This window comes from Atheta coriaria, unplaced genomic scaffold (genome assembly GCF_025399875.1).
Source record: "Atheta coriaria isolate IRGN ID8LTWV9N9 unplaced genomic scaffold, Caltech_Dcor_3.1 hic_scaffold_4_pilon, whole genome shotgun sequence".
NCBI lineage: Eukaryota > Metazoa > Arthropoda > Insecta > Coleoptera > Staphylinidae > Dalotia > Dalotia coriaria.
Window position 1 is genome coordinate 5,054,408 of NW_027045446.1, and position 15,128 is coordinate 5,069,535.

Below are 15,128 nucleotides of genomic sequence, written 5' to 3' on the forward strand. Positions count from 1 at the left end.
ACAAATGTTATTTTTATCTCTCGATATATTGGGGCAAATTCTAATAGCGTTTCAAACCGGTTGCAAAACGTCTCGGTTGGCGTTTTGAATGGTTGATACTTTGATTTATGCATTTTGCCATTCCGCCGCGGATGACATGGACACATAGTTCGCTTGTGATATATCGCCGTCGAGATGCCACGCTGTGGAGAATTTACACAAAATGTAAGCGAAATGCAACACGAAATCGATGTTTGATTCATATTTCCGTCGCTAGACTCGTATAACCATATATACTCTCTTGAGTCTCGGGCGTTCGGTGTTCATGTTTCATTCAACTGCAAACACAGCTCGGGAAAAGTGAAAAAAAATTGTGGCGCATTGTATAGATACAGATGGAAATAGATGGAAACGATTCGATCAAGAATCGTATTATTGAACAAAACACAAAAGGGAAGAATTGTTGTCAAAAGAAAAGTGGAAAATGTGAAAAATTGCCAATTTAAACTCATGCAGTTTTTTTCTAGAAATTGAGTAAAAAGGGCAAAAACTAAAATACTGCAAATATTAAACATACAGAAGCTCTAATAAAAAAAGAAGAGAATACGCGAATTGTAAATACAGACGGTATGTTGTATTTGGGGTAAAATTGTGAGGGGATGTTCAAAACAACACGGAGGAAGGTGTCATCCCTTTGCGTTTGTGTTTCCCGTTCTACCAGTAACAGCGCGCCCTTCGCGGTGTGACAGGCTTCATTGTATTGGTTTTATTTGTTTGGCAAGGTTAAGATAAATGATTGCAATGATAATAGAAATTTTCAAACGGTTATATGAGAAATATAAATGAACTCAATCTGTCAATAATGAAAAAATATCTTACGTTAAAAAAATTTTTATTAAATTATAAAAAAATTATTAAATGTAAAACATGAGTAAAAATAATAATATGAATAATTTTAAAATTGAATTTGATTGTGATGAATGCAAACACTTGACTGACAACCCTAAATAATAAAATTGAATTTTAAATTTTATAAACACGAACAATCTGTCACACGCCACTCGAAGACGACGACCACAATACGATATTATTATTTTTTCGAATCTGAGTACGGCAAGCGCCACCCTTGTTAGTTTAATACTGTTTGCTTCCCACACGTTGTTTTGTTTTTTAAAGCCACCAGCAGCGCCTCTGCGCAATTCCATTTCATTTCATCGCATTTCGCACATCGCTCACATTCGTTTGTGGGCGAACCTAATTTGAAATCAAGATTCTCCTCACTGCGAACGTCTGCAAACTCGGCACGCCGCGTTTTACGATCCCGTTTTACGCCCGCGCGTGCATGCTGCCCCCTTTTCAGCGCAAATCTTTGTTGCGCACCCCCTGCGCACTTTTTCACGAAACGCCAACTCTCAACTCACGACTAGAAGGCGAGAGCGTGCCGGCCCAATATTTGCTTTATTAATGGTACAAATAAAAAACGAATGTTTATGCTAATGGAAACGTGTCGTCGGTCCGTGAGAGGATTACATAACTTAAAATTATGTTTCTCTTTTTATATCCTTCGGTGCGGCTTGGGGGCCGTTGGTGTCGTCGGCAAGGTTCTCATTTTCGAAGGGTGGCGAGACTAGAAATGTGGAAACACGCACTCGGGGGGGCGGTATTTTCCATGGGATCCCTGAAAAGGAGACAAAAAAAGTGGATTCGAAGGAAACGCGCGGTGGCAGCGCACGGAAAACGCAAAAAATATAAAGAAGACCTCACGACACAAGAGGGTGAATTTAAATTTCCATTTCAGGCACACACATACACATAAAAGACACGTCGTTAAAAACCACAATGCATTTTGAACAACGTTTTTCTTTTTTCTTGCGTTAAATACTAAAATTTTGAATAGAGTTTTGTTAATTAAAATATTAACATAAAAACAAAAGATCAAAACGTGTAATCCTGGCTTCGAGAGCAATATCGAAAAAGCAAACCGATGTTGGTAATAACGTTAATCCCGTATTCGGCGCTGGGTGGCATTTAAAATCAATTTCCAATCGCGCCGCATGCTGCAAAGTCGATTTTTAATTTCGATGCACATTTACAGATTTCGCGCCGAGCCAATATCACTTTACTGCTCGACCAGTTACATTTAGTGGGATTTGAGTCAGCTGCGAAAAAATTAATTAATTGTAACTTTTGCTCCATGACTGTCGCTGTATGTATGTGTGGAAATAGTGAGGAAAATCATGCGGTTCAGTGTGATTGCCGGCATTCCGGCTTGGCCTAGAATGATATTTCGACGCTTTAATCCGGTGTTCTAATTGGAATTTCACAAACGATTGCGCTTCATGTCACCATGGAACTATAGTACTTTAAGTGTATTACGGCTAGAGCTGTAGTGCGTCGCGTTTTGTCGGATAGGACATTTTGTTTTCAATTATTCGGTGATTTTCGTTGTTAATTAAATGGATTTTTTGCACTAACGCAAATTTTGGCAAACGTGTAATTGCTAGATTAAAATAGTAATTCGATGAATAAATTAAACTAAAACATTAGTATTCTCATTTAAATGAAATCTAAATAAATAATGTTTCAATAAAATGCATATGCATGGTGCATCCGATCCTTTTGGTATGTTGTTTACTTGACACGTGCGAAAATCTATCCTGATACACGTGTCAATAGCTTGTTTCGGAGGATAGGGGTACCTCAATCGCTCGCGCTAAGGCAACGGTCGTGCCCGGCGGCCTGCGCCACGGATTACCGCCACGATGCAGAACGAAAATACCTCTTGTTTTACCATCTCGCACCGATCGGGTTCTGATCTCATTGCTGCCGTCGTCGACACCACACTTGGCAAGTGTGTGCACATTGCACATAATGCGATTTGTTTGTGACGGGATTTGAGAAGCAAACTCTTCTGTAAACAAGAAACACCTAGGTATTTTGGACCAAATATTAGTGATGACTTTAAGTGATTTGCAGTCAGGTACCATAAAAACAAAAATTTTAAAAAATGTTTTCTTAAATTTTAAATATTTAGATAATAACCATTTGGATTAATAAAATACGCCTACATCGAATGAGTTTAGTTTATTCTAAACAAGCCCAACGAGCCCTATCACCACGTGTCTGGTCACGTGCCAGGCCCCAAATCGAGCATCGGTTGAGCTGCGGCAATTGTAATTACACTGAACCAATTCCCTCCTCTATTCGGCGCTTCCTTTTCCTGTGTGCATAAAATTACCAACCTCCCGTCAATGTCTATCAGCGTGCACGCGCCTACACCTCCGATACATTTTGTATCCATCCATATAATCTGATGTAACATGAGATGAACTTGGTATTCGGTTGTTGGAGGTGTAGATGCGCTTTGAACTTGTGCTCAAATGTTCAAAGCAAAATATTATTTACCCAACTTTTGTGCTTGGCTTCAGCTAACGCTTATTGAATTAGGCCGGATCGGGGTCGGATGTTGGCGTGCGTCTGTCCATGCCTTTACGTGTCTAATCTGTCATTCGCATGCACCCTCCGGCTGGCTCCAGGAAACCCAATTCCGATTAACGTCAATTTTACAGCAAGTGGTTTTTTGTTGTTGCGCCCGCCAGGAAAAACATCCTAATCGTAATCAACATCTTCTGATCTTCGGACATCAATCCAATAAAAGAATAATTAGCAAATTACAAAAACGCACCGAGATATTATATTACACCGGTTGGATTATTTAGAATATTCAATTCACTTTGGTGTACAAAGGTAAACAACAAAACAGCTTAGTATCTAGTTCAGAATATCCTCGAATGCCTAGATTTCTAGATACGAGGACGTCGAAGCAATTCAATTCGATCCAGTCTTTGATGCCGGTGATTCCACTGTTGGTGTTGGGAGCTGCTGCAAGTACTGGTACATATCCCTATGATTGTGTCTGTGGCAGCCGGCTTGGCGAAAGGACTAAGCGAAGGACTAGCAAAGACTTTGCGTAATGCGCTCCGGATTATTATCCCATCTGAATGCCGGAATGCGGCGGAAGCGGCGGCGGTTGCGGAGTAACGCCGACGACTTGCTCGCCTCGATAAGCGCGGCTTCCGGTTGGCGTTCACCTGGAAAGCTTGCACTTTGCCACCGGCGACCAGCGAAAGCATTGCAACAACGACAATGACTGAGAGGAATTTAATGCGGATGCAACAACAACCCGCAACAAGCATTCATATTGAAACAACAAACACAACAAGTAATACTCTATTGAAGCGTGTATTTCAAACGGATAATCAAGAATTAAGCCGGAAAATATTAAACAAACATAGAATATTTTTTATTTGCAGGATATTTTATTTAAGATATATTATATTAATATTAATATATTTACATAAATAACTAAAATATGTTACAAGTTAATACGTGACCATATGCGATACGTGTATGAATGATACGTGGAATTTGAAAATGGTGAATATAAATAATTTACAGTGAGTGCGTGAGTGACGTTTATCAGTTGCATCTGCGCCGTGCCGTGAGTGGTCGTAAATCAATCACAAAACGACGATATCGCGCCGCGAGCGCGTTTGATAAATACATTTTTTGTCGTGTCACAAACAGCGAGCAGCCAGGTAAATGATGAATCGCGCTCCTCTCTGCCAATATCGGTAGGTAGTAACAGCCGTAAAGCGTAATGAACGCAATAAATTTAATAAAAGTTACAATAAACATTGGCTGCTATCTAAAAGTCGCACGTTGCAAAATTTACGGCATTATTTTATATTTCACCCACTCGTAACCGCCATTCACTTTCCACATTCCGTGCAATTTTGTGGCTTTCTAGATATGATAGAGTTATTGAAACTTTTATTACAGGATAATATCTATTATTGGATATAACCTGATGTGATGCACTGCGATAAACGTGAGCTGTGGGAATCAACTGTAAGAATCACGGAATAAATCTACTTGAAATAAAAACTAAATAAATAGTTAATATCCTTGCATTTTCTTGTAATCCACGGATCAACATTGATTTCGAACGTTGGTTATCACTTAATAAATCATTTTTTTAAAGGTTAGAACTCGTTTCTTTTGTGCGCTAATCGTTTAATACAGCAGCATGAATAAAAGTTGTTTAAAATGGGTTTAACCATAGGACAATGGTGCACAAAAGGCGGACAAATTCCTAATACTCCTTGAAAACATCTACACTAGGTGATATTACTACCTGGTCTAACTCTACTTCGACCACTAGGTCCCTGTCGGTGTTGTTGGTTATCATCATTATTAGGAGTTAATATGTGCTGACGCCTTGGGACAACAAAGACGCATTGTTGCTGTACGGGAAGCAACCCCAAGGAACAATAGTTCTCTGCCCTTGTTGGAAGTGCGCGGTCGGCGAAGTTATAACCGATCTAATCCCAGGCCGGAGCGGAACGGACAATGGCGGCGAAGATCCCCGCAATGTTTGCTCTCGTTGCGAATGTTGCAAACGTTTGCATTTCGTGCAGGAATATTCCAGCCCAGGGGTAGCTAGCGGTGGCTAGATCCCTGATATTTACATCACAATACCAGCCTGTCCATTGTTGGTTGTTATAACCTCATACAATTCATATTCGAATGATATATTGTCTGCGGCAACGCCGAGTTTGCTGAAAGTGTGAACGATGCACAGATACACAGCAAGGTAAAGAAAGGATAAAATGTTGAGTTTGTTTATTTAGTTTGTGGTTACTCTATAGAAATTCCTCTATCAATAAGAAAACAAAACCGAGGATTTATTTTCGCAGTTTTAAAGATTGTTGTTGTTCCTTTGTAGATATAAAACTAATTTAATTTAAATGTTTACTATTCGGCAGTTAGCCCATGTTCATTCACTGTAAATAGAGTCTAAAATAGTGGAAAACAATTTTAAGTGATATTGCTAGAATCCGAGCTTTCCAGCTTCACCTATCTCGAAGTGTTATATTCCTCGGACCTCAACGTTTTCCCGCAGTGTAAATGCACCTCCCATGTAGGTAATACTCTCGTACATAAAGTGTAAGTCCTTTACGTGTATAACCAAATTAGTTTTAGAACCCGGAGCCGAGGTTTCTTCCTGCCCCAGGTTGTACCACTACTAGTATAGTATCAGGACTCTTCTAGAGTGGCCAATAGAGACTTTTTGCCAATGTCCAGCTTACCTGTTTGTGTTTGTATCCTGTTCGGAAAGATGCAGCCGAAGAGGTGGTAGTGGTTGTGGAGAGCGCGTCGTCCTGCAGGTGGCAGAAGCTCCTAAACAAATCCCAGCGTAATCCACGCACGGCAATTTACCTCAGCCGCGGCTTTGTCGGCCCGAAAGCTTAGGCACTGAGTTTTATTATCTCCACGGACCTGCTGTGGCCAAGGCAGAAGCAGTGGACGCTGGTCGGTCGAAGGGGATGCGTTCGGGGCACCTTATGCGCCGCGGCCATACCTTACCAACCACTAAACCTGTCTACTAACTTTATTACACGTGTTTTGTTGTTGGAACCGAAGCTAGGATAGAACCCGCTCTAGCTTTAGAATGAACTAGCGTATGGGTATAGAATAAACGTGAACTAAACTTTCAAGCAAATTAAAAGAGAATTTACTTACTTGCTAAATCCACATATAATAAAAACAGAATCCGTTTGGAGTCCAAATAGTAATAAATTAATGACTGGCCGTTTATTATGACATGTTTTCAAATACGATTTGTCTGCTGTCTTTTTTGTTCATCCCTCGTTCATATCTCATATGAATGGATAAAGAAAGTCCAGTAGGCGTGTTTTTTCGTCCCTTGTATGAACAAGCTACACAACAATGCCCAGTTCAAACAGTCAGCAGTACACACACATACACCAGCAGTATTTATATCTAGTTATCTCTAGTTACTCCTCTTCCATATGATTTAGGGTTGCACTGTGTGACTTGGCTTCACTATTATGGTCTTTTTTGCAAATGTACTGCTGATAGTTGGATGGGTCGCCCCTGTGTATTGGCAACAGATGGTGTTCATTTCTCCATTGTGCCTAATAATGTGGCGGTAAATTGTATTTGTTATTCGACGATTTATTATATTATCTGTTGGTTTTTCAGGGTGTCATCGTTGGATACAAATTAGGCAGGGAAAAATAATGGGTGTAATGGGTGTAAGTGTTTATTAAAATTATTTTTATTTTATTTTTAAAGTTTTATAGAAATAATTAACTATGCACACATTAAAGATATAAATAATTTATTTTGAAACACATTATGCAATCAAAATTAATGCAAAGCTCCCACGTAATCTTCAGATTTGTCTCTCTTTTCGCATTGTGCGCCATGGTTACGTTCACGTTGTGCGATTATGCGCGCCGTGATTCCGCCGCCGCCGCCAACGCGGCGAAGAATAGAAGAAGAGATGCCGAAAGTGTGCTCTATTGTTCACATTTGCAAAGATACAATGCATAAACATTAAATACGGCGGTGCGCACTTCATCTTTCGTTTCGCTCGCCCTGCGCCCCCCCGCGCCGCCCCACGCCGACACGGCTCTAAGTTCCTAATAACTCATAATTAACTTATGCAAAACGGCGCGGCATTTCAGCGCACCAATGCGACGTTAATTGAGCTTAACGTCGCAAAGACATTTACTTTGTAGAGCAAAGCATAGCGTGAAAGCGCGCAAACACGCAGTTGTAAACGATTTATATTTATTATAATTCATAAATTTTCATTTGCTTTAATAATTGTGCGTGTTTTGTTTTCATTTTGCTTTCAAATACAAAAATCCGTTAAATCTCAACAAAATGGCGCAGATTTCCAAGCATATCCACAAAAATTATGCATTTTATAAGCAAAATATTGGTTTAGTTTAGTTTCCTTTAGTATAAACTTTGAAATTTCATTGTTGGAAGCTTCAAAGGCATGAAGAGGGCCCATATTTTGCAGTTTCTCTTGGCGGGTTTTTGCATTTAGGGTTGGCCGGGCGCTTTTGTAAAAGCTGCCACCGCGCCGACTACAACACTTGATGATTAATTACGAACGCCATGAATATGCATGACTCGACTGTAACTGCGAAGTAAACGAGCGGAGCAGAGGCGGCGTTTTGCCCCCGGTGCGCGTTTCTACCTCTTCGTATTTTGAATACTAAATAGTTTAGTTTAGCACAACAAAACGCGTACTTATCTGAAGACACGTCGCGATGAATATCGTGCGCGGGTTGAAATTTTAGGTGTTTTAGCAAAAAGGGTTTTGTATAAATAAATAATAAACAAAGCAATTATTTGTTTAAGTTTTCCACGTTATTTAGAATGAAATTACCTAACCAGTAAAGTAAAGTAACGTAAAATTGGTATTTATTTGAATCTGTAATTCAGAATTGATATCATTCATAAATTTTATTCATACTTTCATTCTACAATGAATTGACTTATTCAAGTGTTCTTTGAAAAAACATTAATATTTACTTTCATGATATGTTTTGATTGGTTAATTAACGTATTTACTTTAATTTCTGGGCCTGTAATTGCGTCACAACTTTTTAATGATGCTCAAAAAGATTATAATTATTTACTTTGACCTTATGACAAATTCTACATTTTAATTTTTGTTAATTTACTTTGACTTAATTCCCAAAAAAGAGCATTCAAAGTTGATGTCAAAAGTAAATCCAAACCAAAGTTCTAAATTATTATTTGTTATAAAAGTTAATTAAAACTCCCAATAAATTAACTAGACACAAACCTGCTGACAGTTTTTCTATTTGCCTATTTACCTTCATATGGGGATATTTTTTGTTAGTTTAATATTAAGTTTTCTTCATTATGCCAGATTGAAATCACAGATAAAAAAGAACATTATTATAGATGTAGCAAACAAGCATACAAGAGTAAGTAAACAATAGCCTATTTAATAAGTATAGACCAAAGCATAGAATTTATCTATGTTCTATGTTATCAATATCATAAGTCTGTAACTAATTTTTAATGTTCACCTCAAAGTTTATTTAATTTTATTAAAACTTTGGACTGGAACTGCCATCTATGAGCAGCACGTTGTTCTAGTCAGATAAGTACTTTGCTAGAGGAAACAACAGCGACAACGATACCTACATTTCAGATAACTTCAATGTCGTTTACGATATGTAGGTTATTATTATCGAGAGAACAGAGTAAATTGCCATAAAATAAATATCTTATCACTCTCAACGTTGTTATTTACCAACAATCATGACTGAGAAGGAGGAGGAATTCTCTGAGTACTATTCAGAGGTAAGTCCAAATCATTTCATTCCTTCTTTCTGCGTGATTTTCTTTCCTCTTGAACATCAATAACAATGCAACAGTTTGGTAAACAATCATTAAAATTAAAAGTAATTCAATGTTTACTCTGGCAGGTAAAAGCAATTGAAAAAAGAGACTCAGTACTGACGTCCAAACAACAAATTGATCGTTTATTACGGCCTGGTTCTACATACTTTAATCTGAACCCCTTCGAAGTATTGCAAGTTGACCCAGACACACCAGTTGAACAAATTAAGAAAACATATCGAAAATACTCTATATTGGTGCATCCTGATAAGAATCAGGATGATGCAGACCGAGCACAGCAAGCTTTTGAAATTCTGAATAAAGCATGGAAAACATTGGAGAGTGATGAAACTAGAAAAAAGTGTCTTGATGTTATTGAGGAAGCCAAAGGCCGAACAGACATAATGGTTGGTATTGCTCATAGATATTATAGTATATTGCACTTTCACTACAAGATCAACTAATGTAAATATAGTTGGGGTTGGTAGAACACAAAAATTTACAACCAAAACATTAATTAAATTATTATTACATGTTTATTATAAGTTTTTATACAAATTAATAGAAGAACTATTGTTGTTCATTTATATTTTTATACACAGGGCTCTTGAATTGTTTTTATTTGAGTATATATATTGTGTTGTGTATTTCTTTTACAGAAACTGAAGAGTTTTAGGAAATGAACCCCACCAAAAGAAGTTGATGTTTTACCAAGTGATGCTTTCATTCAGAGAACATTGTAATGAATATAGTTATGTCACGTTGCTAGTCTTGTAGTGAGAGTGCGATATCTGGTGCAATATGTGCTTAACGGCTTTAATTATCAATGTGATTGTAGCTTGCAGAGAAACGCAAAAAAGCCAAAAAAGAAGGCAAAGATGGCGCCGTGCCAGAAGACGACCCAGAAAAATATAAACATGCCGTTTATGTTCTTACAATGAAACTTTTTGCAGATATGGAGAGGAAAAGGCGCGATCTAGCTGACCGAGCACAAGAGGAAAGAAAACGCAAACGCGAATCGGAAATCGAAGAAGAGGAGCAACAGAAAGCTCAGAAAGAGTGGCAGAAGAATTTTGAGGTATTTACATATCAATATTTTTAAATTTTCTACATTTTATGAAATTTAAATCAATTTGTTCTTCAAATGTTTATTATAGGAATCTCGACAAAATCGTGTCGATAGCTGGCAGACGTTTCAAGCTGGTGGATCAGCGAAAAAGAAAGATAAAAAGGAGAAGACGAATAAAAAGATAAAAATGTTTAAACCGCCCAAGAACAAACCTGAGACGCGATAAACGGCAATTAAATAATCTAAGTGCTAATTTAATGTTTTCTGCGTGTTAAACGTGTTAAACTAAACGAACGCGAGCGCGTGACTTGATGGTATTAATAATCCCATAGCAAACTAGCTCCATCCACCGATGTTAGCCCAGCCCTGAAGCCACAGAATAGCATATTTATTTATATTAATTTTCTTCATTCTGCGTGTGAAACGTTCAGCATCATAATCACAAATGATCATAATGACGCTTGGAAGTTGTCGAGAATACATAAACAAAAAAATTAATGTTGAACAGTGTTGATAATGATGGTGACAAACAAATTTAAAAATATATGTTTTTTATTAATCATTTATATTTTATATATATATATATGTGTGTGTGTGTGTAAAACAAAACGCCTCAGATCATTTGGTTTCGTTCATAGGCACCACACAATCACGTTTTCATTTGTTAGCAAATACGCATTGATATATGAGTCAAATCGAAATAAATCGTAGGATAGAAAAAATATCATGTACAATAGTTTTCGACCAAACACAAAAATAGAACAAAACACGGTTATCATTATCATATCATACAAACGACAATCGCTTATAACAACATTAACTATGTGACGCAGTATTACTCCTAATATGGTCGTTATCAGCAAGTAATATTTAAATAAACTTGATTATTTTATCGGCGCTACGACGTCCGGTGTTCGAGCGACGACCGTAAGGATACGCATGCTTCCACCCAGAAATTGGGACGTTCCAGCATACTCTTCCATAGGGACAACTCCTTACCAGATGCGTCCATCCAATCGACAGACTTTCCATAAGTTTTACCTACAAATTTTAAAGTTAGAGCGTGGAAATTGAAAATATTTTGTTTTGTAAGTACCTGTGCCTAATGAGAATCTAACCCCCCCAACAAATTCATTGCTAGCAAGTCTATCGTGATCCCATATCGTCAACTCCAAGCATCGTTCGGCCAACTCCTGTAAAGTAACGTCATCGTACACAAATGTGTGATTCCAGACTGGGTTCACTGTTCTGCGGATTACAGACGTCTTCTGTTTACTGTGACGTCCTTTATCTGGCAGCAAATAACTGAAAAAGGTAAAAATATTATGGTATTTGTCATTTTTGTTAATTAATAGTAAGTTTATTACCTTTTACAAAACGGATCTGAGGTTCCGTTCGCTTTCACAGCCGTCAATGATTTCGCTTCCTTCACGAGGACGTGTAGTGCTCCTCTCGAGCGCTTTCCTTTTTTATGCACCGTCATATCTGGCGGTACAAACTTCAACCCCACTAGGATGTCACCTTTGAACGATAGATCATCAAAGGGTTCAGTCTGCAAACAATTAATTAATATTTTAGAATATATTTTATTAGCAAGTTAGTAAAACTTACGCGTTCTTGTAAATTATACCACATTGGCGTGGGGTCATCGAAGACTTTATTCTCTAAAGTCATCATGACCTCTCCGAGGAAGTCATTTCGTCCGAACATATCGGAGTGCCACACGGTCAACCAGAGTGTGCGTGTTTCCAGTCCACTTAACGACATATGGAACTTGAGACACTCGTCAAAGATAGGGTTTAATGTGTGCTTTTTCACTTTTGTCTTGCGTTTGCCACTCTTGGACTTGTCCGGCAAGAGGTATACTTTTACGTAAGGATCTGAACGATTTCGCTTGCTATCCACTGCGGCCAGATCTCGGCATTGTTTGACGTTGATTTCCAAAGCGCCTGCTTTATAATTGTACTGTAAACCAAACTCGACTTGTCCTTTGACTGCCACGGTGCCATAACGTCCTTCACCAGCTCCTGAGTACACACTTGCCATCGAATCGGAACGATTCTGAAAAACAATTGAATTTAGAAAATTTAAGGCACAAAAGTGTTGGTTAACACCATGTTGCTGAAATTGGCGTTAAACTTACCCCTAAATTGGATAAACTATTCCTTTTCGAATGTATTGCAACTAGATGATCTATATCCTCCTCGTTGTGCTGCCATTCTTGACTTCCCAAAGACCTCGCAGACTTGTGGGCGACCGGGGACGGCGTCGCGCTCTTTGCCGAGCGCGGTGTCAACATCGGTGAGGAGTGAGCTTCGCTGATGCTCACGTCGTCTGCAAATGAGCAAAAAATTAGTTGCATGGAAAATATATAAGAAAAGTAAGCATCTTCAGATGTCGACGTGACGAACGAACAATGTGCTAGAAAGTTCATCGAAAAATCACCAAACAATGCGCGATTCTCGTGGGAATCGCAAGCATTTGAATCAAGAACCGAATACAATTCTATCATTGACCTATAGTCACGTCAGAAGAATAAAATATTTCAGATTAAAGCTAAAAGTAACACAATGAGAGCATTAATTCTTAATCACATTCATTTTTTCTCTTTAACGTTGAAATTATTTTACGATCAATTTATCACTAGAGGCAAAATGCAAATGCAAATTCGCACATGCACAGCAGTTTTCATTGTAAACATTAAATTTGGAAAGTTGTAATTTATACATAGCACACAACAAACATGTGTTCGTTCAAAACAGACATCAAATAAAAGTGAGCCAAGTGACACAGAAGCATAAATGCATAAATTGAAAAACAAGTGAACCAATTATCAGCTCTCGCATAACGAATTATAACAATATCTCTATAATAACACAACAAGCCTCGTAGATCCACAGTGTAAAACTGCAACAAGTTGTATTCTTGCTAATTCAAATGCAAATAATGAAAAGCGCGAGCGCTGATTGAAACCGTGAAAGTAAAACGACAGACAATATTCGAAGCAGTCGCCTGCGGAAATTTAATTCTCTGACGTACTCGTATATATTTGTTTGCGAGCGGGTATTTCGCACCGACGAACGAAAGAAGCATTTGCCTATTATGAGCAATCGTTTGCGCTTTGTTGAATTAGAGAAAGTCCGCCCAGAGAACCTGCATCTATTATATTCGTTAATTCGTTCAAAGTACCAACAACAAATATGAAAATGCGAATAATTAATCAATAATTACAGTTTAAATAACAAAACGAATACCTTGGTTAATATTTCCAACTTGTGGATTACACGTGACTGTTTTGATGATATAATCTTCTCGTTCGCGTTGATTGCACCACTCTTCCGGGTTGTACACAACTAAATACGACAATACTGACCAGGAAGAATCTGCATCACTTTTCTTGCGAGTATTAACACTTGATTGCTCATCATTATCGATACTTTTTAAAATCGAATCAAAAACGCGTTTTTTATTTGATAAGCGACTGAAAACTATGTTTTTATCCGGTTCGGGAAAACGCCTGAATGGCTCGTGAGTGGATTTGTTTCCCATTATGTTATTCTTGCAAAAGTTCAAACACTACTGTTGGTATCAAAGAAATCAAAATTTGGAAATTTGACATTTGCAAGCCGAGTTATTTTTAGTTGAATACATTCAAATTATATCCATTAGTTTAAACCAGTTCTTGTAAAATCCAATAATTTTGGTATTACCTGTATTTTCTGGTGGTGAAACTTTAATCATAGGTGAACATGCAACGGTATTAATAATCTCATCCTCACGCTGTCGTTCATTATACCAAACTTCCGGATTCTGTACTACTGAGGAAGACCACACAGACCATGTGTCAATATCTTTATCTCTGCGAAACAATCGGTGGGTTTCATGAGTTCCATTGTCACCTATTATCGGAATATTATCTGATTTAATCTTCTCTTTTTTATTATCATTCAAATTATTTTCCTCTCTAACTTCTTTCTCGTCTTTTTCGTTTTCCATTTGTGAAATTGAGCTCGAAGCTGCTGCCGTCTGCTCGGTACTTCTGAGAATTGCATCAAACATGCGTTGTTTGTTGGATAGCCGACTGAAAATCATATACCTCTCAGGTTCAGGAAACCTGCGTGCTTTTGCGAGTTCCAGTTCATAATCAGCTGAATCAGCATTGCAGCAGCAACTCGAGCAGCAGCAGCAGAAGAAGCACTTCAAACTACGTTTATAGCCACTACAACATTCACTATTTGAATTCTCTTGTTTCGGTGATCTTTTATTTGATTTACAACTAGTTTTGTTTATACTGCCATAACAAGAAGAACTAGAGTTTGATGCAACTGAATGCGAAGAACCCATTTTAAAATTATTTACTATTTATTTAATTTTAAAATCCATATGACACGCTTGAAATTCACGAAGTGACTGAATTTAACTGTTCTGTTTTCGATAATTTCGAGTAATGATTCATGCAGTTCCGCTGAATTTTATCTGCCAGTGGTCATTAATGTACATTTTGTCTTGTGGTTTCCCCACATATAAAACCATATTATAAATCTCAACACTTTTTTTTATACTTGGGCGAATTTTATTATTCATTTTATTAATTATCTCTTTGCAAAAACAGACTACGCCGAGTGCAGTCGAGTCGAGTTTCGCAGAATTGCTCAAATCAAGTAATTAGAGAGTGGCCTTTGTTAACGAAGACACTCAGTACGGTTGCATGTTACAAGCATATTCACTTATTACATAACTGGCGTGGATGCGAATGTATGGTAAATTTGAATGTATGATGAGCGTAAGAATGCATATAAATATAGCCTACCTAGTTATT

At 37.8% G+C, this 15,128-nt stretch overlaps 2 protein-coding genes across 4 annotated transcripts in view; one reads left to right on the forward strand and one right to left on the reverse strand.

Moving 5' to 3' along the window:
* Window positions 1–9,043: 9,043 nt before the first annotated feature.
* Window positions 9,044–10,871, forward strand: LOC135790133 (dnaJ homolog subfamily C member 8). The gene is made up of 4 exons (XM_065300189.1): window positions 9,044–9,201; window positions 9,327–9,647; window positions 10,079–10,318; window positions 10,398–10,871. Exons 1-4 carry the CDS (start codon window positions 9,160–9,162, stop codon window positions 10,533–10,535), a joined length of 741 nt encoding a protein of 246 aa, XP_065156261.1. The 5' UTR covers window positions 9,044–9,159; the 3' UTR covers window positions 10,536–10,871.
* btsz (bitesize) overlaps window positions 10,844–15,128 on the reverse strand; it is a 28,429-nt gene continuing 24,144 nt past the window's right edge. For all 3 annotated transcript variants that reach the window (XM_065300186.1, XM_065300187.1, XM_065300188.1), the window contains exons 6-10: window positions 12,453–12,643; window positions 11,921–12,370; window positions 11,677–11,861; window positions 11,406–11,614; window positions 10,844–11,350 (exon numbers count right to left, since the gene is read on the reverse strand). In XM_065300186.1, the coding sequence (XP_065156258.1) occupies window positions 11,208–11,350; window positions 11,406–11,614; window positions 11,677–11,861; window positions 11,921–12,370; window positions 12,453–12,643 (1,178 nt within the window). In that variant the 3' untranslated portion in view covers window positions 10,844–11,207. The remainder of the gene's footprint in view (window positions 11,351–11,405; window positions 11,615–11,676; window positions 11,862–11,920; window positions 12,371–12,452; window positions 12,644–15,128) is intronic.

Excerpts from the sequence above, each read along its gene's own strand:
- LOC135790133 (XM_065300189.1), top strand. The coding sequence starts at position 9,160 with ATGACTGAGAAGGAGGAGGAATTCTCTGAGTACTATTCAGAG. Across the intron at positions 9,202-9,326 it reads TCTCTGAGTACTATTCAGAG|GTAAAAGCAATTGAAAAAAG; the intron begins GTAAGTCCAAAT and ends TTACTCTGGCAG. Across the intron at positions 9,648-10,078 it reads AAGGCCGAACAGACATAATG|CTTGCAGAGAAACGCAAAAA; the intron begins GTTGGTATTGCT and ends ATGTGATTGTAG.